A 24,035-nucleotide genomic window follows, 5' to 3' on the forward strand; every position below is an offset into this window, starting at 1 on the left:
GATGTGAATCCAGTTGAAAATGTAGTTGACTGATCTGAAAAGCATGTCCGAGTAAAATGTCCACAAACTTGACCCATGTTCTGTCAAAGCGTACCACCAATGTGGTGCTCAGTTTCCAGTCAATACTGTGCTGTACAGTGCGATATCATAGTAGGCCTGGACTGGCAATCTGTCTGCCAGAGGGGCTACTGTAAGATGCTATAGACATTCACTATTTAGTGGGCTGTTGGGTGCTCTTAGACCCTCTGTGTACTTGAAATGATAGGGCCAATTTTGAATCCGATTCCAGACCTGATTCACAGAATACGGACACTGGAAGAACCAGAAAGTGACAAGCCTCCTGCAACCTTTAGATGCTTACTTAAAATTTTTAGTTTAGGAAAGCTCTTCTAGCTCTAGGTCAATTCAAGCAGCAGGTCTCATATTGTTGAGGGAAGGCAAACCTCAAGTTGCCTTTGGGTAGGCCAGGCTGCAGGATGGATATTTAGTGCTGCAATGTACTGTTTTTGTGAGAGATTGTGTATTGAAAAGATATCCATACTATTTCATAATTTTTTAATCCGTCCACCTATTCCTGCGAGCAGGCTTCCCCCCTCCTTTAAATGTCCATGCTGTATGAGCCCACTTGTGACTATATTTGCTTCTCTGCACAACCACTTGAGAAACTCAAGAAATAAGGAATAACATTTATTTATTCTTTTCTGTTGCAGATATCATTTATTCCAGCTGTTACAGAAGTATGCTGCCAAGGGACCATGAAGGTGTAAGTTATTCTTAATGAGAACTATTTCAAATGTTAAAATATAATATAAGCTTCAGCATAGTGACATAAGAAACTTTGTAAATACAATCAATTAAATATTCTGCATTGTTTCTGAAATAATCCAGTTTATCTTCACTATCCCTCTCTCAACATATGTTTGTCCTCATTTTGTCTTGATGCAGCAGTTTGGTGTCAGCCATTGACAGTTAGATCCAATATATCTTAGCCTAGAAGATGTATTAAAGATCTATTAAAATCACTAGAAAATCCTGTCTCTCTACATGCAGAATTTGTGGAAAAGGCAGTTATTTTGTTAATACTTAAATCCGTTATTTGAGTGAGCTCTAATTTATCTGCTAGGAAAGAAACCCCCCAATAAGATATATTGGATCATTCATCTGACATGAAGACAGAATGAAGAGAAACAGATGCTGAGAGAGGAATAGTGAAAATGAACTTGATTATTTCAAAATTTTTAATTGATTATATTTAGAAAGTTTCTTATTTCAGTATGCTGAAGCTTAGATTAAATTTTCATTTTCGCGATAGTTCCCCTTTGAACAAAAACATTATCTGGGTGCTTTACACTAATAGAACTTATCTGACTTGGATAATGATGTGCATGTACCTGCTATCCAGAGTGCTCGGTACCTTTCCATAATTTCAATCTTTATACCTTGTCTACTAGAAAATAATGTAAACATTAAATATGCCCAATGGACTAGTTTTGCATCTAACTTCAACCCCCTTGAATGGGAACACCACACCACTGTGGGGTTGGCAGGCATCTTCTCACGCTGCTTCTCTTTTAGAAGAGATTCATAAAAAGGTTAGTATATGTAGACCTAGCTTAAACTGTGCATACTCTGCTTAGGCGATCAATGCCAAAAGAAGACAACGTAGATATAGGTGCCACCTGTCAGCCCAAATGCACTATTCTGCAATTTGGGAACAGGTAGGGCAAGCAGGATTTTTTTTTTGGGTAGTTTTGTGTAATCTTTGCACCTATGTCTACGCCATATCAAGTTCAAATGACCACTACAAGAACATAAAGAACTTTAGAAAGACACCCTCTGCATCTAAATGCATTCTAAAGGTGGCAATACACTGGCAATACACGGGCAGATTATCTGCCAGTGTGTGGAGGTTCCCGATCGATATCTGGCCTACATATCTGTCGGGGAGGTTTGATTTTCCTTGATTGAGTTGATTGAGGACCGCATCAGCTAGTGGATGGGATCCTATGACCTGCAAGCTGGATGTGCATTGGAGTTTATTTCATGAGGGTGGGTAGCTATACCACTGGTGGCAATAAGTTTGGCCACAGTCATTTCCCTCACCCTATCATTGACTTCTAACTAACTCTTTTCAATTTTACTCACTGCTGGGAATAAATCAAACACACTCAGACCCTGAAACAAGTAGAAAAGTGTGAATACTCTGCGCTCTAAAAAGGGCCCACTGGGAAAAGTCCTGGTGCCCCAGCAGGCCAGTCTGATGCAGAGTAAAGGAATGGCTGTACATACACAAATATTGGAGCATTCATGTGTGCCCACCTTTAGTACAATAAGTAAATACCATTGTGCTGTTTTGACCCATAAAGAATATAGACAGATGAGTACTTCTTTCTATAAAAGAATATATTTGTACACATGCAGATATGATAATCAGCTGAACAGAATTACTGCAAGAAATTGCTATTGCAAATCCGTGGCCAAAATTCTTTATTGCCACTTGGAACCCAATTACTGCTTTATAGATAGTGTAAAGTAATATTGGAAAATAAACTGTGCAAACCAGTGTAGTGTCCAGGTAAGCCAAAAAAACATCAAATGAGTAAATTGTAAGTGACCAAAACAAAAAGTGAGATTTTTTCAAAAACAATGAACCAAAAAAAGTTAAAATTCATTTATTAGGACAATACAGGTGATGGCCTAACGCATTTCATACCTGCTGGGGCACTTACTCATTAGCCTATGAGTAAGTGCCCCAGCAGGTATGAAATGCGTTAGGCCTTCACCTGTATTGTCCTAATAAATGGATTTGAACTTTTAAACATTTTATTTTTGGTTCATTGTTTTTGAAAAAAATCTCATACTTTTTGTTTTGGTAATGTACAGATGCACCCACAGACTGGGGTGACCTGTGAGTATTTTTCATTTCTTTATTTATACTCAATTATTTTTTTCATAACTTTTGTGGTAATGCCACAAATTGGCTTTTTGCACCCTTTTTTTCATTTCTGTAAATTTTAAGTGACCCTGAAACGGTGCACTTGTATGGTGAAGGTTTTTATTTATATATTTATAAGGATCATAGTTTGTAACCATTATGGTAAAATGGCTTGAAATAGGATATATATTTTTTTCATTCTTTTGCAATGTTAGAAATCCTTATCTTCCTCTTATTTATTCTAAAGCTCAGTGAAGACGACAATCTCAGAGCAAGTTCAGTCTGGTGATTTATTTGTTTTGTGTTTCCCTTCCCCGTTCTGACCTTCTAAGGGTCAGGGCACACAGGCATATTCAGGGAGAATAGTCGCCCGGCGACTTTTCTGAAGTCATCTGAAGTTCCCTCATGCGGAAACTTCGGGCGACTTCGGAAAACGAATCGCGCTGACTGCCATCCCGCCAGTAATTTACATTTTAGCCGGCGGGGAGGCAGTTCGGGGAGATTAGTCGCCCTGAAGAAGAGGAGATTAGTCACCGGGCGACTAATCTCCCTGAATCAGTCTGTGCCCTGACCCTAAAAGGCAGCTTTTGCATTCACTATGCAGCTCAGTGAGGCTGATCAACAAATGCATGTTGCAGGGCACAGTCTGAGCTGTACTAATCTCAAAATCATGATCTTATAGGAAACCATCTCTGTGTGGGTGCGAGACCCTAAAGTACAGAAAGAAGATTGGCATTCTTATGTGGATTATGAAATATGTCTTCATGTAAGTATAAGTCCACTATTTTTCCATACTAATGCTATCCGTGAAACAAGACTGTACTGTGTGGACTTTTTTTTTTTTTTTTTTGCATTAGTCGTCATGTGGTAATGTTTTGGATTTGTGTATGTTTTTATGTATCCTGTTTTTTTTATTTTTTTGTGTCCGGATGAATAACTACATCATTTATACCCACTTGACATCCAGTTGCATATGATTACTTATAGTATTTTTCATAATGCTTTTCAGCATGGCATATATGAGCACATTTAGGAGTTTTACAAGAGCTGTATTTTTTTTTCCTTCCCAGACAAACAGTATGTGTTTTACTCTGAAAACTTCATGTGTAAGAAGAAGGTTTCGGGAGTTTGTATGGCTTCGACAAAAGCTTCAGAACAATGCTGTGTTAACGTAAGTCTGTACATGTTATACAAAGGCATAGGTAAGTGTAAGTATATATTGTTTATACCTGCATTATATTTAGGGTTGTACTGTGTTGATTTTTGATACTGTAAACATTCAAAATATCAAATTTTTGTAATATTTCATTTCTTTAGTCAACTACCAGAGCTGCCTCCCAGAATCCCATTTTTCAAAATCAGGAATAGTCAAAATTTGGAGCAGCGTGTCCGCGGATTACAAGAGTTCCTAAACAAGTAAGTATATAACCTAGTTTTACATGTTCCCTGTAACTTATTGTCTGATAATTCATGCACTGTGTAACAGAGCCACCTTGTGGTTATCAGCATACGGAATCCAAGAGGAAACTGGCTCATTTAGCTGGTATTTGGACTGGCCTAGTCTGGAAATAGGTCAATGTTTTTCAGTGAACAATTTTTCCAACACCTCTTCCTCTTGGCACATTTTGTAAGTATGTAGTCCTTTTATTATTATTATTAAATTTTATTTGAGTTGTCGGCACACCGAACATACATTTTTTTTTTGAATACTCTATTATAAGCATCAGAAGGGATCGTTTACAGAGATCGTTTACAGGATAACTGTCCTGCTGCTGGGGCAATGATTGCTCAGATTGCTCCCTGAAGCAGTTGCTATTGATTTGTAAAAGTTATATCCCCGCTTGCTGTATTGCTAGAGTGACCTTAAAACGGAACCAGTGAATCGCTCATTATTATCTTGCCATTGAATGTTTTTGTTTTTTGTTTTTTTAAAATATACCAATCTTTCAACTATCCAAGGAATCGAAAAGTTTTAATCCATTGCAGCTCCTTACTCCTCCTTACCTGTAAATGCATTTCCCCTAAAATACCTGCATGGAGCAAATCCAGTAATTGTGGGTTTGATTTGGGAACATTGTGAGGTTTCCAAGCATTATTACTTTCACTTTTACGATAGGGGTTTATGTTAAAGATTTTTTCTGCTTATTTTAATTTGGTTAAAAAAAAAATCGTTTGTGTATGTTGTGTTGGTTTATTCAAATGCATATAGGTCAGGAACTTAAAGATCAGAAGATTCTCGATATATATTGGTACCTTTTCCCTCTAATATTACATTTTTTAATACCATTTGCCCCAGTTATCTGTGAAATAATCCATGTATATTCACTTATTGAACCTTTGCAATTACGGTACTTTCCATGAGAGAAAGGAATTTGGATAGGAGGTCTGAATAATAAGATATAGACATCAACAGGTTTTTGTCAGCTGTTGAGAGCGTGTAATAGGCAGAAGAGGAAGGCAAATAAATTAGAATAGATAAAACTAAAAATAAAAAAAAAAGCCAAATCGAAATTGCCTGCATTGTTGCTTTTCTATGATATAGCTCGAACTGGCTAACTCTGCCAGTCAACTTTTTTGCAGGTACAGGTATGGGACCTGTTATCCGTCCCGACCATTCTGGATAACAGATCTTTCCGTAATTTGGGTCTTCATGCCTTAAGTCTACTAGAAATTCATTTAAACATTAAATAAACCCAATAGGCTGGTTTTGCTTCCAATAAGGATTAATTATATCTTAGTTTGGATCAAGTACAAGCTACTGTTTTATTATTACAGAGAAAAATGAAACAATTGTTTTTAAAAATTTGGATAAAATGGAGTCTATGGGAGACGGCCCTTCCGTAATTCGGAGCTTTCTGGATATCTGGTTTCTACATAAGGGATCCTATACCTGTAGTATTTTTTTGTCACAGTTTTTCTAATACTAAAATGTAAAGTTTAATTTATCACCTTCTAAAGCAGCAACTATTCTAAATGGATACATTTAGTTGATACATTTGTTCACTTTAGCCCTGCTAAGCAAAACCCCAGAGTTTCATTAAAAGCAGCTTTTAGAATTGATACAATAATTGCTAATATTCTGAGAAATGTGAGAAATGTATCAACTAAATGTAGCAAATTGTAACTGTTCAGAATGCTCCTGGATCACTGAGCTGCCAGACTGAAACACTAGAGATAGGAACATTAAAGGGGAACACCACAAAAAATATAACTTAAGCTTTTTGAAAAGTAAAAATAATTTCAACTTTGCAACTTTGCAATATTGCAACTTTGCAATATACATCAATTACAAAAATATGCAGACTTTTCATGATTTTTAATGGTTTCTGACAGTTCCCTAAGCCTTTAACAGAGAATAATTAAGAAAAATTAAAAATGTCCTTTAAAATCACTTTCTCTTGCTGATCTTCCCAAAGTTTCCAAAAATGTATATGCAGATCAGCGCCTAAGGCAACAGAGAAAGAAACTAGACATATGTGCAATATGTTTCAATATCACAACACCCAGTGTCCAGGTTTTATTTTGAGGTGTATCCCCCTCGTGGCGCTTCCTGTGTTTCCTGTATAACGTCACTTCCTGCCTGACATGGACGCAAAGCCAGCTGATTGGCGAACCACGTCCGCGTCAGGCAGGAAGTGACGTTACACAGGAAGAGCCACGAGGGGGATACACACGCCAGCAGGGCCCCTAGAACGAGAGTGCAACCTGTGCAAATATCTTTTTCCTATGTGCGATCATTCTTCACACTAAATGTGATTGCAAATTTGTTTTAAACTTTTTTATACTTTTTAATCAATGGTGTTACACTATCCTGGCTTTATATCTCTGTATTGGAACATGAGGAGCTGACAGGAGAAGGAGGAAGAGACCTGATAAACACTACAAGCTAGATACTATACCTACAGTTTGTAAGTAGGAAATCCAGCCAAAAGGTGGTGGAAAAATTGGAAAAACTTTGCATGTCACCAATAACAGTGGAAATTTAAAGGGGAAATACACCTCAAAAAAAACCTGGACACTGGGTGTTGGTGTGATATTGAAACATATAGCGCTATTTTTTTCTCTTTCTTTCTCTGTTGCCGTAGGCGCTGATCTGCATATACATTTTTGGATACTTTAGTTCCCTAAGCCTAGCCCCCTGCTCTTCTGCTGATCTGTCGGACTACTTTGCTGAGCTGGCTGACTACTGTTATTTTGTATCAGCAGCCTTCTGTCCTTAGCCTGCATCCTCCAAACCCCACAATTCCCTGATTTCAATAAGGGACAGAACATCCGAGTGCAATACATTGTGGGTTATGTAGTCCCTGCATGCTGTCTGTAAGCTGTGGAGAAGTTGTTACAATTTGTAACATCTGTGTTTTAGTCCCTCCACTGTCAGGATTTCAAACGATGCAGAAAGAGAACTGATAACCAACTGGATTTCAGAATAGAAAATTGCATTTATTCATACTTTTTGAAGAAACGGGTAACTGTGATGGGTATATTAGGGGTTTCTGTGTTATGTGGGCATCTTTATCAAATTTTGGTTTGGAAGCCGGAGTTCCCCTTTAAACTTTAAACGTCAATTTTGAGAAGGCAATTGAAAAAAGGCTGTATTTATGGTGAGCAATCTGAAAACAACAGAACTGAAAAAAAAGTGTTTGGTTAACAACCCCTTCAAAGACAGTCATTCTAAACAACTTTCCAATATACATTAATAAACATTTTCAATAATTGTATTTGTAAATGTAACTACAATTAAAGCAATATGTTTACATTGTCTGCACGCCTGGTTCTAATTTCTGAACCTGGAGCAGTTTTGGCTCCTGTTACATTGTTTCACAAGTCAGAACTAGAGAACGTAAAGGGATATGCCAATGACTTTAGATTCTACTGGCAAGCATATTGAATGATACAAATGTATCCCTTTACATTACCAAACCCTATTCTATTCTAATCTCTCCCTATGCACTGATGACATGTAATAATATACTGCTCTGTACTAGGAATCATTGCAACAGTTCTTAGAACTACCCTCAAAAAAAAAAAAAAAAAGCAGAACTCTTTTACAATACTTGGACCTTGGACTTCAGCCAGTAACTTTTACAGACAGGTAGCATATGCTTGAGAGTAAATTTTTAAACAAAAATTCATGCTTTTAAGGAATGTTGCAGAATTTCCTCAAGTAAAGGGTAACATTGGACAAGCATAGGCTTGGTACTTTTCAGGCATGTATATAACAAGCATTTGGTTCTCTAAAAATGATTTATGTGTAACACCTTTATAGGAAAATATTTAAAAACTTCAAGGGCTGCTCTTGATGTGTGGTCACAGATCTAGTCATATGGGTGTCAGACCAGGTAGTCCTACATTTATGCTTGCCTTATGGATCTCACTTTGGAGAGGTATTCATATTTGTCATTAGGCTGATGGCAAATGTTGCTGCCGCACATTTTACCATGCACATATATGGGAGGTGGTGGTAGGATGGAGCCCATGACTAAGCACCCTGAGGGGTGCGAAACACTTAGAAATATAGCTGCATCTCCATCCACCCTAACTTTTTTTAACTGAATATCTATGGTCTTGTGGATCCGTTTGAGTGCCGGTCAGCTCTGCTTCCGTATCTTCTGCTGTACCGTTCCCTAAAGCTGGGGGGCTGGTGCACCCGGACGATTTACACTGTTCGGTGAGTTACTTTATTAACAATTCTGGAGCACCTTGTGATCCCCTAACTATTTGAGGTGGTGGTATCAGTTTGCTGACCAGAATACAGTTGCCCTATGTACTGGAGTCTTTGCTAGCATTTACAGTTTTGGCTATCATTTTCAATTATTGCCTGTTAAATCTGTATCATAATTATATGAATGTATGAACACTTAGAATGTATGAACATTATTCATAAAAACCTAAACCTATGTCTAGTTTCAATCCTAAGCAATATCCATTCTTGAGGCTTCACCCTTTCAAATCTATACAAATGTTGATGTATGTCCAGCAGAATTATAAACACTTGTTTTGCTTTCAACAGTGTAGGAAAAAATGTTTCCTTGTGCATTTTGAGACCCAATGATTCCTTTACTATTCCTGGGTTTTAATATGGGTATGGTGTTGTGCCCTGCAAAATTGGAACTTGACAGATCTATATATTGACACTTGACAGATCTATATATTGAAATGCTGAATATAATTTTGGCGAGGGGCTAGTAAAATATATGGCCAGTACAACACCCTTAAGGTGGCCAGACACGTAGAGATCTGCTCTTTTGGCGATCTCGCAACATTGGGGCCCAACGATCGCATCATAATGTAGCCAACACGGGAGGTCTGATCGCGGGAACGCATCAACGAATACATGAGGCTGCGATCCGACAGGATTTTTCATCCTGCCCGATCTACATCTGGTCGACTTTTCAGCTAGATATCGATCAAGAAAGCCAGTCGGAGGGCCCTACACATGAGCCGATAAGCTGCCGACTTGGTCTGTAAGTAAAGCCTAACTAAAGAAGTAGCTAGAAATGTTGTACATTGTAGACCTGTGCCTCCAAAGATGATCTACAGTAGCTCCCCATCTTTTCTGCTGATTCACTGCACATACTCTGTGCTGCTGTGACTTACTGAGCTTAGGGACCCACAATATACATAGAAATGTCACAATATAAGACTGACAGATAATTATTACATGACAGCACAGAAACCATTGCAATTAGCATCAGAATTTAATAATCAGCCTGGTAGCATCAGCTTTAATTGCAAGCCAAACTCATTTTCTGCTTGAGAGCTTAGCCTCTCAACAGCAGCTCAGAGCCCACTGAGCATGTGAGTGTCACAGACACTTTCCACGATGGGGACCCCCTGATGAAGTTTGAAGTCCTGGATCATTGCTGCTATTGAGAATCTGGTGCAATCCGTTCATTGTAAGAAATATGGCATTTTTAGCCACATTCAATTTAAGGGTTTAGCTATCCTTTTAAGGTATACTGTCATGGGAAAACATTTTTTTTTTCAAAATGAATCAGTTAATAGTGCTGCTCCAGCAGAATTCTGTACTGAAATCCATTTCTCAAAAGAGAAAACAGATTTTTTTTATATTCAATTTTGAAATCTGACACGGGGCTAGACATATTGTCAATTTCCCAGCTGCCCCATGTCATGTGACTTGTGCTCTGATAAACTTCAATCACTCTTTACTGCTGTACTGCAAGTTGGAGTGATATCACCCCCTCCCTTTTTCCCCCCAGCAGCCAAACAAAAGAACAATGGGAAGGTAACCAGATAGCAGCTCCCTAACACAAGATAACAGCTGCCTGGTAGATCTAAGAACAGCACTCAATAGTAAAAACCCATGTCCCACTGAGACACATTCAGTTACATTGAGAAGGCTGCCTGCCAGAAAGCATTTCTCTCCTAAAGTGCAGGCACAAGTCACATGACCTGGGGCAGCAGGGAAATTGACAATATGTATAGCCCCATGTCAGATTTCAAAATTTAATATAAAAAAATCTGTTTGCTCTTTTGAGAAATGGATTTCAGTGCAGAATTCTGCTGGAGTAGCACTATTAACTGATGCGTTTTGGAAAAACTCCTTTCCGATGACAGGATCCCTTTAAGGTGTGTGTGCGCCAAACTTCAGCCACTGTAGTGTAATATGCATGCAGTTTGTCCCTGCTGTGCATTAACAGTGCTAGGCTTGATATCCTAAGTGGTTTGAAGTCCTAACCGTTATGTAGGAGCAGCAGTTGCAAGCAGCTAAAAATGAAACTCCACTCTGCTGACAAGGGGCTGCTGCTGTGAGATTGTGTGTATAGTAAGGCTGCACTTGAAATCAGAGCTGTTACACCTAAATGGAATCTGTTTGTGTTGATTTACATGGAGACAGAGTCCTAATTTCTCCTTGTCTAAATCTAAAAAAAATATGCTTTTTGCTACATTTCTGGTAGAAAGGTTTGTTTCATAGATTAGGTTACCATCAGCAGCTGTATTCCTTCACTTCAAGCTGTGCTAGGTGGTTGGTATGTGCACAGTACAAACATGCTTTTATACTGTGCATTGCTGATGCAGCCTTTCCAAGCTCCCAATGCACTGATCCATGTCAGCCGCATGGACAAAAGGGAAAATGCAGCAAATATAGCAATCATTGAACTTATGGTTGTGGCAGCACATGTCAAGTTGAGTTTTTAAAACACATGGCAGAGTCAAGAGGTTACAGCAGTCCTGGGGTTGGGTGACTATTTCCTCTCTTATAAGGGACATGCTTCTGTTGTCCTAAAATAGGCCCCTGGAGCTGTTGCTAAATTGAGAGAATTTGTTGCCAGAAAATTGCTATTTGGGAATATTGAGTGTTTGTAGTTTACCACCTTTACTGTTCATTTTGGTTCTCATAGAATCACTTAGTACTGATTTATGGGCATGTATAAAAAAATATAATTGCATGCTGGGGAATATTGGTTCTTTAATTTAGAAGATGCATAAACAAATGAATAAATGATTTGCCATTGAATTAGTCATGAAACAGACTGAAGAGTATTGGATAAGGCTAAATAAAGACTTGCAAGTTCTCCTTACAAACTTTTCTCCCTCTCCCGAAGGGCTACCCTCCTTTCAGTTGAGCAGACCTGAATCCTGCTGTCTATTTTAGCTGAAGATGCTCAAGAGAGGGCGCCAGAGCACTGATACAGACAGCAGCTTTGTTTTGTGACTTTGTCTAAGCGTACTGAACATTAAACACGTTCATTAGAAAGGTTTGTCAATTATGTGGAAAAAAAAGGCTGAGTGTAACAGATGCTTAAGGTGCAAACCTCTGCATTTTTCATTGTGAAAACTGTAGCCTATAAGCCACTCCTAATATTAAGCTATCACTAATGTCTCTCAGTAATTACTGATATTTTATCTCTTTTCTATTCCTTTTTAGGCCTATTTCTTGTACTAATTCCGCTATTAATTGGCTCTGAGGGCTCAGGATGTACTCACATTAGACTTTGGTAGTAGTAACTAATGCATGCATAGGTGCTCAGTTTTTGTATTCCAGTTATGGCCACTAAAGTCCTTTTTTTTTTTTTTTTTTTTTTTTTTTTTTTTTTCCCCCCAGTCCTTTTTATCAGCATATATGCTCCAGTCATTAAAGAAACCGTAACACCAAAAGATGAAAGTCTTTTAAAGTAATGAAAATATCATGTAGTATTGCCCTGCACTGGTAAAACTGATCGGTTTGCTTCAAAAACACTATTATATTTTATACAAATAAGCTGCTGCATAGCAATGGCAGAAATTGAAAAAAGGCTGTATGGCATAGGTTAAATAGTGGATAACAGATAACACCATTATGTTCTACAGAGCTTATCTGCTATCTCCTGAGCTTTTTCTCCTTTGAATGGCTGCCCCTTTGGCTACACAGCAGCGTATTTATATGAACAATAGTAGTGTTGATGTTACTGTTCCTTAAGGGTACCTTAATTATCAAATAGTGCCACGGCTTCTCGCTCTCTCTGAGATCAGAGCTTTGTAGAGAATTCCCTTGTTTGTTTCTGGGCTGAACTAATTTGACTTTGGCTTGTGAATAGGATTATATGCCCATAGTTACATAGTTAAATTGGATTGAAAAAAGACAGTCCATCAAGTTCAACCCCTCCAAATGAAAACCCAGCATCCATACACACCCCTCCCTACTTTTAATTAAAATTCTATATACCCATACCTATACTTACTATAGAGCTTAGTATCACAATAGCCTTTGATATTATGTCTGTCCAAAAAATCATCCAAGCCATTCTTAAAGGCATTAACTGAATCAGCCATCACAACATCACCCGGCAGTGCATTCCACAACCTCACTGTCCTGACTGTGAAGAACCCTCTACGTTGCTTCAAATGAAAGTTCTTTTCTTCTAGTCTAAAGGGGTGGCCTCTGGTACGGTGATCCACTTTATGGGTAAAAAGGTCCCCTGCTATTTGTCTATAATGTCCTCTAATGTATTTGTAAAGTGTAATCATGTCCCCTTGCAAGCGCCTTTTTTACAGAGAAAACAACCCCAACCTTGACAGTCTACCCTCATAATTTAAGTCTTCCGTCCCTCTAACCAATTTAGTTGCACTTAGTCTCTGCACTCTCTCCAGCTCATTTATATCCCTCTTAAGGACTGGAGTCCAAAACTACACTGCATACTCCAGATGAGGCCGTACCAGGGACCTATAAAGAGGCATAATTATGTTTTCATCCCTTGAGTTAATGCCCTTTTTTATGCAAGACAGAACTTTATTTGCTTTAGTAGCCACAGAATGACACTGCCCAGAATAAGACAACGTGTTATCTACAAAGACCCCTAGATCCTTCTCATTTAAGGAAACTCCCAACACACTGCCATTTAGTGTATAACTTGCATTTATATTATTTTTGCCAAAGTGCATAACCTTGCATTTACCAACATGATCCAGTTTTAAGAGTGCAACAACTTCTCTTGCAGAATTTCACTGTATTGTGCCCCTTCATTCCACCCCTGGTTGTATACTCCAGTTCCCATTGTTGCGATTCTTTGGTGTCTAGTTAATGATCTCTTTACTTCTTCTGATGCATTTATGGCACCAACTCTTCAGGCTCTCTTCAGCCTTCATTTATATAAGTGCTCTGCTGTTGTAATGATTTAGCTTAGGCCATGTTTGTACTTATTTTTAAAAGAGACTTATTTGTCATTATGTGGCACAGTTGATATTTATTCAAAGGAGATGTATGACACTAGTTAATATGACAGAAGTATTATTCAAGAGAAACCACTGCAGCTGTGATCATTTTCCCTGTATAAATTAGAATGATAGATCAGGCCTTTGTATCTTAGAAATACAAATAATATGCAGGCATTTGTAAGTGTACTGACCAGATCTTGAGCAAGATCAGGGCTCTGGTGTTTGCAAAGTGCAAATGATTCATTAAACAATCCTTTATGTTGTCTACAAATCCCTCACATATTCAGCTATGAATTGTTTGCTGCAGTGTAATGGGACTGCAGCGTATTCTTCAGGTTGTTCTCTTGCTTCTTTAAGCCAGGCATGAATGTATATGTTAGCCCAAGTCTGAGCCATTCACTCCTTGCATGTTTTGGTAGCTGAGGGGAGATCATTCAGGCACCAGTAAACAAGACTGTACCACATTTGTCCTGCTCTATCTGCATGCAAGTTTTGCTACATAAATGTGTTCAATTGTCAGATGCCAGCCTGATGATACCAAATCTATGGGGGAATGTAATAAAAGTCGGTAACGGAAAAAATATTCGCCATGTGAACAGTTATGCCTTTGTGCGAATTTAATATAGCTTTTGCGAACCCAGAAACTGTTTAGCGACCACTTCCGGCAGTGGAAGAAGGTTTGCGAATTTTATAGTTAGCGCCAGTGCGCAGTGAATGTAATACAACTTCTTCTTAATGAAAAAGTTTTTATATTTGCTCCAAACGATAACGACACCTTCAAGCACTTCTTAAAAGTGGGCAATGCGCAATGAAAATTCGCAATGAAAATTTGCAATGCAATAACAGCTTAAGGAAGAGTATTACATTGTGAAATGCAAATTTTTATTCTTACGTCACAAGGCAACTTTATGATTTGTCTAAACTATAAAAAGCGGTGTCTTTCCATTTCTCAAGGAGCTGTGCCGCACAAATGATTTGTCATTGGGGGTTCCTTTTACAGACAAACCTGTGCCAAGATGTCATATGTAAGAATATGGACTGAATGAATAAATTCTGCCCTCCCTATGTCCAATAGATAGATGCAATTATCCGTGGTATAGTTAGAATCAAGTACTGTTGTATTACTATTACACAGAAAAAGGAAATCATTTTTAGAATTTGATTAAAATACATTCTATGGGATATGGTCTTACTGCATGATGGGCTTTTGGATAAGGGATCCCATGGCAAAGTTTGTCCTTTAAGGAACAGTTCAGTGTGAAACTAAAAACTGTGTAAATATATAGGATGTGCAAAATAAAAAAATGTTTCTAATATAGTTAGCCAAAAATTTAATGTATAAAGGCTGAAGTGACTGGATGTGTAACATAATAGACAGAACACTACTTCCTGCTTTTCAGCTCTCTAACTCTGACTTAGTCAGCGACTTGAATTGGCGGCCACATGGGACATAACTGTTCAGTGAGTTTGCAATTGATCCTCATCATTTAGCTCAGATTCAAAAGCAACAGATGTGATCCATGTGCCCCCCCTCAAGTCTCTGATTGGTTACTGACTGGTAACCAGTCAGCGTAAACAAGGAAGCAGGAAGTTGTGTTCTGTTAAACATCCAGTCACTCCAGCCTTTATACATCTTCATTTTTGCCTAACTGTATTAGAAACATCTTTTATTTTGCACAGTCTATCTATTTACCCAGTTTTTTATTTTTACACTGAACAATTCCTTTAATAGGTTCCATATGGAGACCAAATCCTTGGCTTGAATCCTAGCGGATTATCATCATTTTTATTAACATATAAGTGCTAGCAATTTTAATACTATAGAAAAGTCTCTTTAGATTTTAAAAAATTCCAGCCATAGTGCTCACACCAACATACTCAGTGTATAGTGAGTATTTGATTAACATCTGTGTTCACATCAGTTCCTGCCCCAATGGAACTTACAATCAAAGGAGGAAACCCACGCAGACATTGGGGAACATACAAAGTATTTGCAGATGTACTGATCTAAACAAAATTAAAAAAAAATCGTTCCCTGCAAACTATGTTCATTCCTACATGTATTCCTTTCAGGGTTTTGCACTGTCCAGTTTTGCTCTCTGACAGCCGACTTCACCTTTTCCTACAAACCCAGCTTGGCACAGAAGAAATTGATGCCTGCGCATCTGGAAAAACAGAATATTCCGTTTTTGAAGCCATTCACAAGTTCGCCAACTCAAACCGGCGGTTTCCTGTGGAAGAGGAAGAGGAGAAAACAAACCATTACTCGGATCCCGAGAGGTACTTTCATGTGTGGTAGCCTCTCTTTATTTTTTTGTTGTTGGCGTAATACTCGGATAATGAAAAAATTAATTGACTGAGATTTTATTGAGCTGTCACAGCTTTTCATAAAAGTCCTCACACACCTCCATGCTGGATTAATGGATGCAGTAGAAATTCAATTATCTGCATTCTGATTATGTGAATTTCATTTAGTCAGACTTGAATTATTCGCGTTTAAATTATCTAGCTAAAAAAAAACCCCTAACCACACTCCAAATGGCTAATTAAAAGTCCAAATTTCCTGTTTCTCCTTCTGACTGGAGATAATTAAAGTTCTCCTCTGCTACTCAGCCTTTCAGTGTGTTGTGAAAACCAATTTCCTCGTTGTGACCCCCCACTCTTGAGATCCTTGCTGCTTCTTCCCCCCCCCAACCTTGTTAATTTTTTTCCCTCCCCCACCCACAGTTCATCCTCTAAGCTTGGACACAAGTGTGATGGTCATCTCCTACACGGATGCAATGTAGACAAAGATCATGAAGTATGGACTACTGTTCTGCCTCCAAAGTAGCTTGGACTCTGGGCATTAGTCTTATATGTTCAGTTTTAATACCCCAGTGTGAAAACTGTAACACCTTTCATTTTGGAATAACGCAGTCTTGGTGGTCAAACACTGGTCTAGATACTCCGTTACAGCAACGCCAGCATATTTAAAGGGAACAACATTTTTAAATATGCTATCAAACTTGCAGATTAGTGAAGGTTAATTTAAATAATTGCACCGTCAGAGAGTTTATAGCATTACTCGTATATCAAGTCATGTATGCCAGCAGAAAACTCAAGACATTCCTGGGGCTGTAAGTCTTTCCTTGTCTCCAACGCCACTGGAAGAGGTGAATCAAGATCTGATGTAGCTCATGCTGTTTTCTTTTGTGGCAGTGGCATGGCAGGAAGGTGCCCGTGTGATTCTGCACAAAGAAAAAAAAATACTAGGAGCAAACAGCTTTTTTGCTATGTTAGCAATATTTATAGTGAGCTTTCCTTTAAATTCAATGGTTTTCTTTTGTATTTTTTTTTTAGTAATGTATGTGTGTGTGTGTGTGTGTGTGTGTATATGTATGTATGTATATATATATAAATGTGTGTGTATGTATGTATGTATGTATGTATGTATGTGTATATATATATATATATATATATATATATATATATATATTACACACACACACACACACATAAACATCAGTCCTATATAAACATATATATGTGTTACACAGGACTGATGTTTATGTGTGTATGTATATGTTTTTTATATATATATATATATATATATATATATATATATATATATATATATATATATATATATATATATATATATATATATATATATATATATATATATATATATATATATAATCTAAGGGGTAGATTGCACCCTGTAGTGGCTTAGATCACTACTTAATTTGCCTTTATTTAGCCACTACTAGTAGTGTTGCACAGAGACCTTCAGATTAAACTGGTCTCTGTGCATAAGGGTTTTTATTTCCCCCAAAGCGTAGGTCTCCCATTCCCTGCCCCTTAAAACAAGCCACTTAAACTGCAATAACTGCGCTTTGGGGGAAATAAAACCCCGTCTGTATTGTCATTTGTTTGTGAATATTATGTGCACTGTAGGGCTGCTTCTATGTGAAGCCAATGAAATGTTTTGTCCAAATTATTGATTTGTGTTTGTATTTTTGCTTTGTTACTGTGATTGTTTTGCTGCTATTGCTGACTACTTCATATATTGTTGGATTTCTTTTCTTTGTAAACCATCATTTACATTGTATGTTTGTACTTTAAGGACGTTGAATAAAATCAGAAGTATGCAATTAATGTAGTCTTGTATTACAACTGTATCTGTGCATCTTGCTTAGCTGAGCACCAACTGCAGGGGCGCCCTTGTCCCTTCGCTGACTGTGTGTTGGAGTGGACTTTTGTATATAGAAGCCTTTAGCAACAGAATAGCATTTGTCCCTTTCTCTAGAACACAAGCTTAAAATGAAACATACAGGAAAATAAAATCAATAAATAAGAGTTTCGTTTTACACATGTACATTGATGGATGAAATGCTTTAGCAGGTCTGTTCTAAAAAAATAAAAACTGGGAAGTTCAGCATAAAACACACTGGTAGTGGGAACATACCCTTTAAGCCTTAAAAATCTTTGTAATATATATTTAAACCTTCCAAAAAAAGAGGCTGGGCTTTTCTTTGCAATTAGGTATTTTAAGCAATATAACACTATAAACCTACATTTATCAAGGGTCAAAAGTTTTTTGAAAACTCCCGTAAATTTGAAATTCGACCAATCTGAATTTAATAAAATCTAATTTTCTCAGTTCGGACAAATTAAATTGACCCAAAAACTCAAATCAAATTAGATTAAAGTTTTTTCTCCGAAAAAAAAAACTTGAATGTCAGGAAGGCTGCGAACATCACCAAATTGATCCCTGGACCTCTCCCATTGACTTATACAGCAATTCGGCAGGTTTTAGGTGGCGAATAGTCAAATTTGAGTTCTTAAAGGGCCAGAGTATGATGAATCTCAAAATTCAAATTTGAATTGAAACTTGAATAGAGTTTGGATAATTCGCAATTCGAATTTGAGTGTTTTGACCCAAAATTTTCACTTCGACCCTTAATAAATCTACCCCTTACTAGGGATGTGTTTGTGGGGCTTTCAAATCATTTGAATAAATGTGTGGCAAATACAGTTGTGTATTTTACATAGTAAATTAATATTTCATTGGACTTTTGGATTCACTTAGCAAAAAGATGCTTTGCATCCAATGGAGCTTTATATACTAGTACTGAAAGTGAGAAATGACAAGTTTGCATAAAGGGCTATAATCTTACCAGCCTGATGCAAAGAGGGGTTGATTAAAGCAGCAGCCACCGCATGAACTGTAAATGTAAAATTCCACACCACCCCATACAAGGAAAAAGGGGCTGCAACTGTAGGATGGGGTGTATCATAAGCCAAGATTTTGACCGTGACGCCTTCCATCATGACTTCAACATTCCCACCAAAGTCCTTTGTAGAACTACAACTCTGTTTTTAATTCTGAAAGCTGGGAGAGTCGTAGCAAAGGGGTATCCCTAACAAATGCATGCTACTTATTCCACAAGTGTCCAAAAATTTGTAGACTGTTAAGTTAGAAAATATGGGACGGTCCCATGGCTACAGGGCCCAGATAACTAAAAATATCTTAATATATTTAAGCAGATGTAAATATTCTTTTAACTCTAAGCTTTTGCTTCTATTTGCAGGTGTGTTTCAGAAGTTGCATGTATAAACTCCAGGCCTTTTTATATTGTGTTATTCTGGGTAGAATATTTTTTTTATTTGAAAATGTATATGTTTCTATACAGGATTAAAACTGCTGGTATAACTAGTTACTGTGGGAGCTGCAAGCCTCTAAGGAGTACCTATTTTTTTTTTTGTTGTTGTATTTGCTATTGTAGAAACCTTTGTCAGGAAAGTAGAAAGTTCCCCTTTAATTGCTACACCATTCTTGTCTTAATGAATATAATAGAAACCCCATTTTATGTTTTTCAGGGGACCAGGAAAAAATTATGTAAAATCAGGGAAATGTGTTAAAGTAACACAAGTAAAAGGAAAAGGATATAAGCACAGGAGTCCGTTTTACTTTAAGATACAATATTTACTGTATTAATAACAAGGGTTAAACATTGCAGCATTAATGTTACACTATGGGGCGCATGAGCGAGGCCTCTTTGTCAGTCACAGACACAACCTAAAGCAATAAGTGATTGGTGCAGGACTGTATAAGGGGCAGACTTATTGGAATTGACCATTTACAGGCAGATCCATGGACATATATACTGGTTAATATTTCAAGCCTCTTTATTTCACAAATAACATTCATAGAGGGGAAAAAAAAAGTCAGGACAAACGTTTGAAGTAAAATCCGGAAAAACATTACTTAAAATCGGGGAAATACACTATAAATTGGTGGGACCACAAATAAAAAAAATAAAATAAAGTAAAATGCGGGAAAACTTAAAATCAGGGTACTTAAAATCGAGGTTTCACTGTATTTCCATTTTCCTGTTTAAAACTGAACAGCAGAAGTATTTTGAGTCTATCTAGTTTGTACAGTACAAAGCTTTTCCTTACCTGGGCATGGCACGGTATCGGCTCATTCATTGCCTCTCTCGGATCAGCCTGCTCCATCCTCTCATCTCCCCCTCTGCACGCAGGCGCCTCTGTCTCTCCCTTCCACCATCACAGCGCAGGACAAGCAGACAGAAAGCGAGCGATTGATGAGCAGCAGATGCAGCCACTGCTGGCCCCTATTCAGTAATCCATAGCAACCGCTGCAGCCCATGGCAACAATGGAGAATGAGGGTGGGCTAGAAGCAAGCAATGGAGACAAAGCCTTTGAAATAGCTGCAGCAGAATGTAGAATGAAATGGAATTGTACAACTCAGAATGTCTTGTGAAACTGCCAGGTCCTGACTGACATGCGTCCGCAAATAGAACAATGTCCCCAACTTAACCCTTTGCAAGCAATGGCTAAATTATAAACTGCCACATAAAATTTGGGGAACTGTTGGGATGCTGAGCCTATCCGATATTGTACAATGTAGTCACACAACTTAACTCTGGTTCGCTAAGCACAATAATGCCCCCATACACACAGCAAGGTCCTGCTCAGCAGAGAAGATGCATTTATAGTAGCCAAGAGAAGACCAACTTCATATAAATACCTTTGGTTTCAGAATGAGATGTGGGACAGGCAGCTGTCCCAATACATTTTATAAAATAGTACATATATGTTTCGGGATATCCATAAATTGTGTTGTGTAGGATTATCTTGGATTTGAATAACATAAGATGCTACTCTAGATTTGTCTTTTCCAAACCCAAACACTTGCATACCAATGCTGATATTTTACAAAATGAGGTCAAACAGCTACGAAGAAGGGCATAGACAACCCTGTACTTAACATCTGCCAAAGGTGGAGCTCTGTAACAATTTATGCCCATTGGTAATCCTAACTTGCATGTCTAAATGACTCTCAAGGTGGGGGGGCACCTAAGGCGACCTTCCCATTCAGTGGTGTAACTATAGCGGAAGAAGACTCCGCAGTCGAAGGGGGGTCCGGACAACGGGGTCTGCTTTCTCTATAGCTAATAAAAAACCCTCCTCCCCAGCCTCTCGCTTACTTGGGGCATAAGTCAGGCGGGAGTGGGCAGAGTTGGACAATGAGTGGGTGGGATGGAGGTGGGACAAGGGTGGGGTGGAGACTGGGTCAGGCGGGAAACGGGTGGGAGTACGGGGATTGGAGTGCACAGGCCCTTCTGAAGATTTTTAAGCAGGGGGAGCAGGCCACTCTAGTTATGCCACTGCCCTCTGCATGCCCCCCTTGTATATAGTGCTCTCTCATTAGAGAAGTGCAGATGAACACAATCCATTCTCCATGGACGCTAAGCATGAGGCAGGGTGCAAACCTGCACAAGAGTTAATACTTCAACACTGATAATTTGGTTCCATTTTGTAGTCTCAATTGTTTGTCTGTGATCTGATGGCCTTGTGCTTCTGTTCACTGTTGGTTACTTGACTATGTCATTGTGCTATTGAGAATCTAGGACCTTGTGTCCACTTATAAATAATAAATTTAGTACAATACTTTGGATGTACTCTGGTGCCCAAAAGAGACTTTTTTTTTTTAGTAGGAGTGTCTTGCCTTGTGGACATCTTCCATCCGAGCAGCAGATCAAGTATTATTCCAGCAGCAAAGCTTGTAAAAGGGAGCAAAAAGGATTCTCATTGATGCATTGAAAAGCACTCTCATTGATCAAGTATAAGGGGCAGATTTATAAAAGGGCATGTAAAGGCAAAAAAATAAAATCCCATTTTTACTTTCTTTAATGAAAAAGAAACCTATCTCCAATATATTTTAAATAAAAAATGTGTACAGTTTTTATAAGAAACCTGACTGTATGCAGTGAAATTCTCCCTTCATTTACTGCTGTGGATAGGAATTGTCAGACGGTCCCTAACTGCTGAGCAGGGAAACAATCATACTTATGAACAGCAGGGGGAGCCCCCGCCTTACTTCCCAGCCATGCAGAACTCAAGCAGCTTTGTTTATGACGATCCCTAAGCAGCCCAGACCACACTGAGCATGTGCACAGTCATAGTCTTGCAAAGATGTTTAACAAAGTTACAAGATGGTGACCCCCTGTAGCCAACTTTGAAAGTATAAATTATTTGTTTGATTAGGCTTGTGGTGCAGTAAGTTCATGTTTATATTTAGTATACAAAATACAGCATTTTTAGCCTTATTCTATTTTAGACTTTACACGCCCTTTAAGGGTTGAATGCTAAATTTGTATTCAAATATTCGAATTTCAAAATTCACACATGCAAATTTTAACCCCCTATTCGAATGTAAACTTGAATGTGCAATTTATCACACATCGACCTTGGAAACAGTCCTAAACGGAATATTACCACCTAAAACCTGCCAAGTTCAAGTCAATGACAGAGGTCCGTTGAGCCATTTGGAGATGTTGATAGTCTTCCTGACATTCGAGGTTTTTCTTCGGGATAAAAATTAGATTTGTATAAATTGAATATGAATAGAATATGATTAGGATTTTCGGGTCGGAACCATTAGATCGAATATTAGCCATTCGAATTTTTCTTAACTTCCCAGTCAAATTGTATATGTATATAAGTATATTCGAATTTTAAAAAACTCGTATGAATTCAAAATTCAAACTTTGACATAAGGGGCAGATTTATTAAGGGTTGAAGTGAAAATTTTCGATTTTTTTTATGGCCAAACTGTCCAATTGGACTAGGGAATCGTTAAAATTCGATTCGAGTTTTTTTTTTTTAGAGATTTATCATTCAAATTCAACTATTCACCACCTAAAACCTGCCAAATTGCTGTTTTAGTCAACGGAAGACGTCCTGGGATCAATTTGGAGTTGTTTGCAGCCTTCCTGACAGTCAGGTTTTTTTTGGAGAACAAATATTTTAATCTCTAATAGAATTTGATTAGAATTCGATTCGAGTTTTCAAAGTTGATCCTCATCACCCAAGTTCGAAAATTAGATTTTTTAAATACATTTTGATTGGTCCAATTTTGAGTTTTTGGGAGTTTTTAAAAAGCTCCCATGAACTCGAAATTCAACCTTTGATAAATGTGCCCATAAGTGTTCTTTTATTTTACATATCGCCAGAAAGCAGCAAGCCATTGGAGAATACAGAAAACATACTTTTTATGCACTTTGACTTAGAAATGCAGATATGAATAAATGAACATTTTGATCCACAGTGATACATGCCATAATCTAACAGTGCTCAAATAATGAATGATAAGCAGAATTCAGTTATTCACATCATTCCATATCCCAGTTAGATTTTAGGTAACACGTCCGATTTATTGAAAACTTAAAAAAAAAATTAAAATGTGTTTATTTGTATCTCAGATGTTCTTTTTAATCTTTTGTTCATTCCCTAAATTCTTTAGTAACAAAGGACCAGGTTGAAATCTCTGGGAACCCTAATTTGATTTCTATTCCCCAAAAGCAATTAAAGAAAAGTGCAAATTTAACATCTGACATTTACCATTTTCCGTGGCAGGCAGCCTGTGCTTAAATGGGGCCTTTCCCTGGAACAACTGCAAGCGAAAAGGCCTTGTGTCATAAAGTAATGTAAGACACAATCTCAGCTGAAAATGCACAATGGATCGGGAAAGATTTATGTAATTAATTGACCAGTCTTAACCTGTTATCATGATGTAAGGAATTTGGAACTCATTAATTTGGGCTCTGACAGATTTCATATTAGACCTGGCAAATATGGATTGAACCTCTTATTCATTGTAGCAGCTAGAATTTCCTTGACAGTGAGGCTTAGTGAGGAAGACCTAGTGCTGGAGTCAAGCTGCTTCCTTTTGTAATGAACGGCACAGCTCTGAGTTAAAGGATAATAGAAAAGAAAAAAAACCTTATTGTGTTATATGAAAGGATAGTGATAACACGCAATATGCTGAAATTGCATTGAGCTCTAGTGTTCCCAGATACATGAAAGAAACCTTGCTATCTGCAAGCCTGGTAATTATGGATCATCTAACTGAAGGTGCATAATCTCTTTGCA

The 24,035-nt window shown here is 37.8% G+C and overlaps 1 protein-coding gene and 1 long non-coding RNA gene across 3 annotated transcripts in view; one reads left to right on the plus strand and one right to left on the minus strand.

The window, feature by feature from the left end:
- snx10.S (sorting nexin 10 S homeolog) overlaps positions 1-17,728 on the plus strand; it is a 28,066-nt gene extending 10,338 nt beyond the window's left edge. Inside the window, exons 2-7 of one of the 2 annotated variants that reach the window (XM_041567176.1) lie at positions 711-763; positions 3,618-3,701; positions 4,006-4,106; positions 4,253-4,351; positions 15,665-15,871; positions 16,319-17,016. In XM_041567176.1, coding sequence (XP_041423110.1) covers positions 740-763; positions 3,618-3,701; positions 4,006-4,106; positions 4,253-4,351; positions 15,665-15,871; positions 16,319-16,421 — 618 coding nt within the window. In that variant the 5' untranslated portion in view covers positions 711-739 and the 3' untranslated portion in view covers positions 16,422-17,016. 2 annotated transcript variants of the gene reach the window in all.
- On the minus strand, positions 16,779-20,133 carry LOC121395024. Its single transcript, XR_005962183.1, has 2 exons — positions 20,036-20,133; positions 16,779-16,818 (listed from the first exon to the last, which is right to left on the minus strand). It is a non-coding gene; the product is annotated as an uncharacterized LOC121395024 (long non-coding RNA).
- Positions 20,134-24,035: the final 3,902 nt, after the last annotated feature.

This window comes from Xenopus laevis, chromosome 6S, assembly GCF_017654675.1.
Source record: "Xenopus laevis strain J_2021 chromosome 6S, Xenopus_laevis_v10.1, whole genome shotgun sequence".
Lineage (NCBI taxonomy): Eukaryota > Metazoa > Chordata > Amphibia > Anura > Pipidae > Xenopus > Xenopus laevis.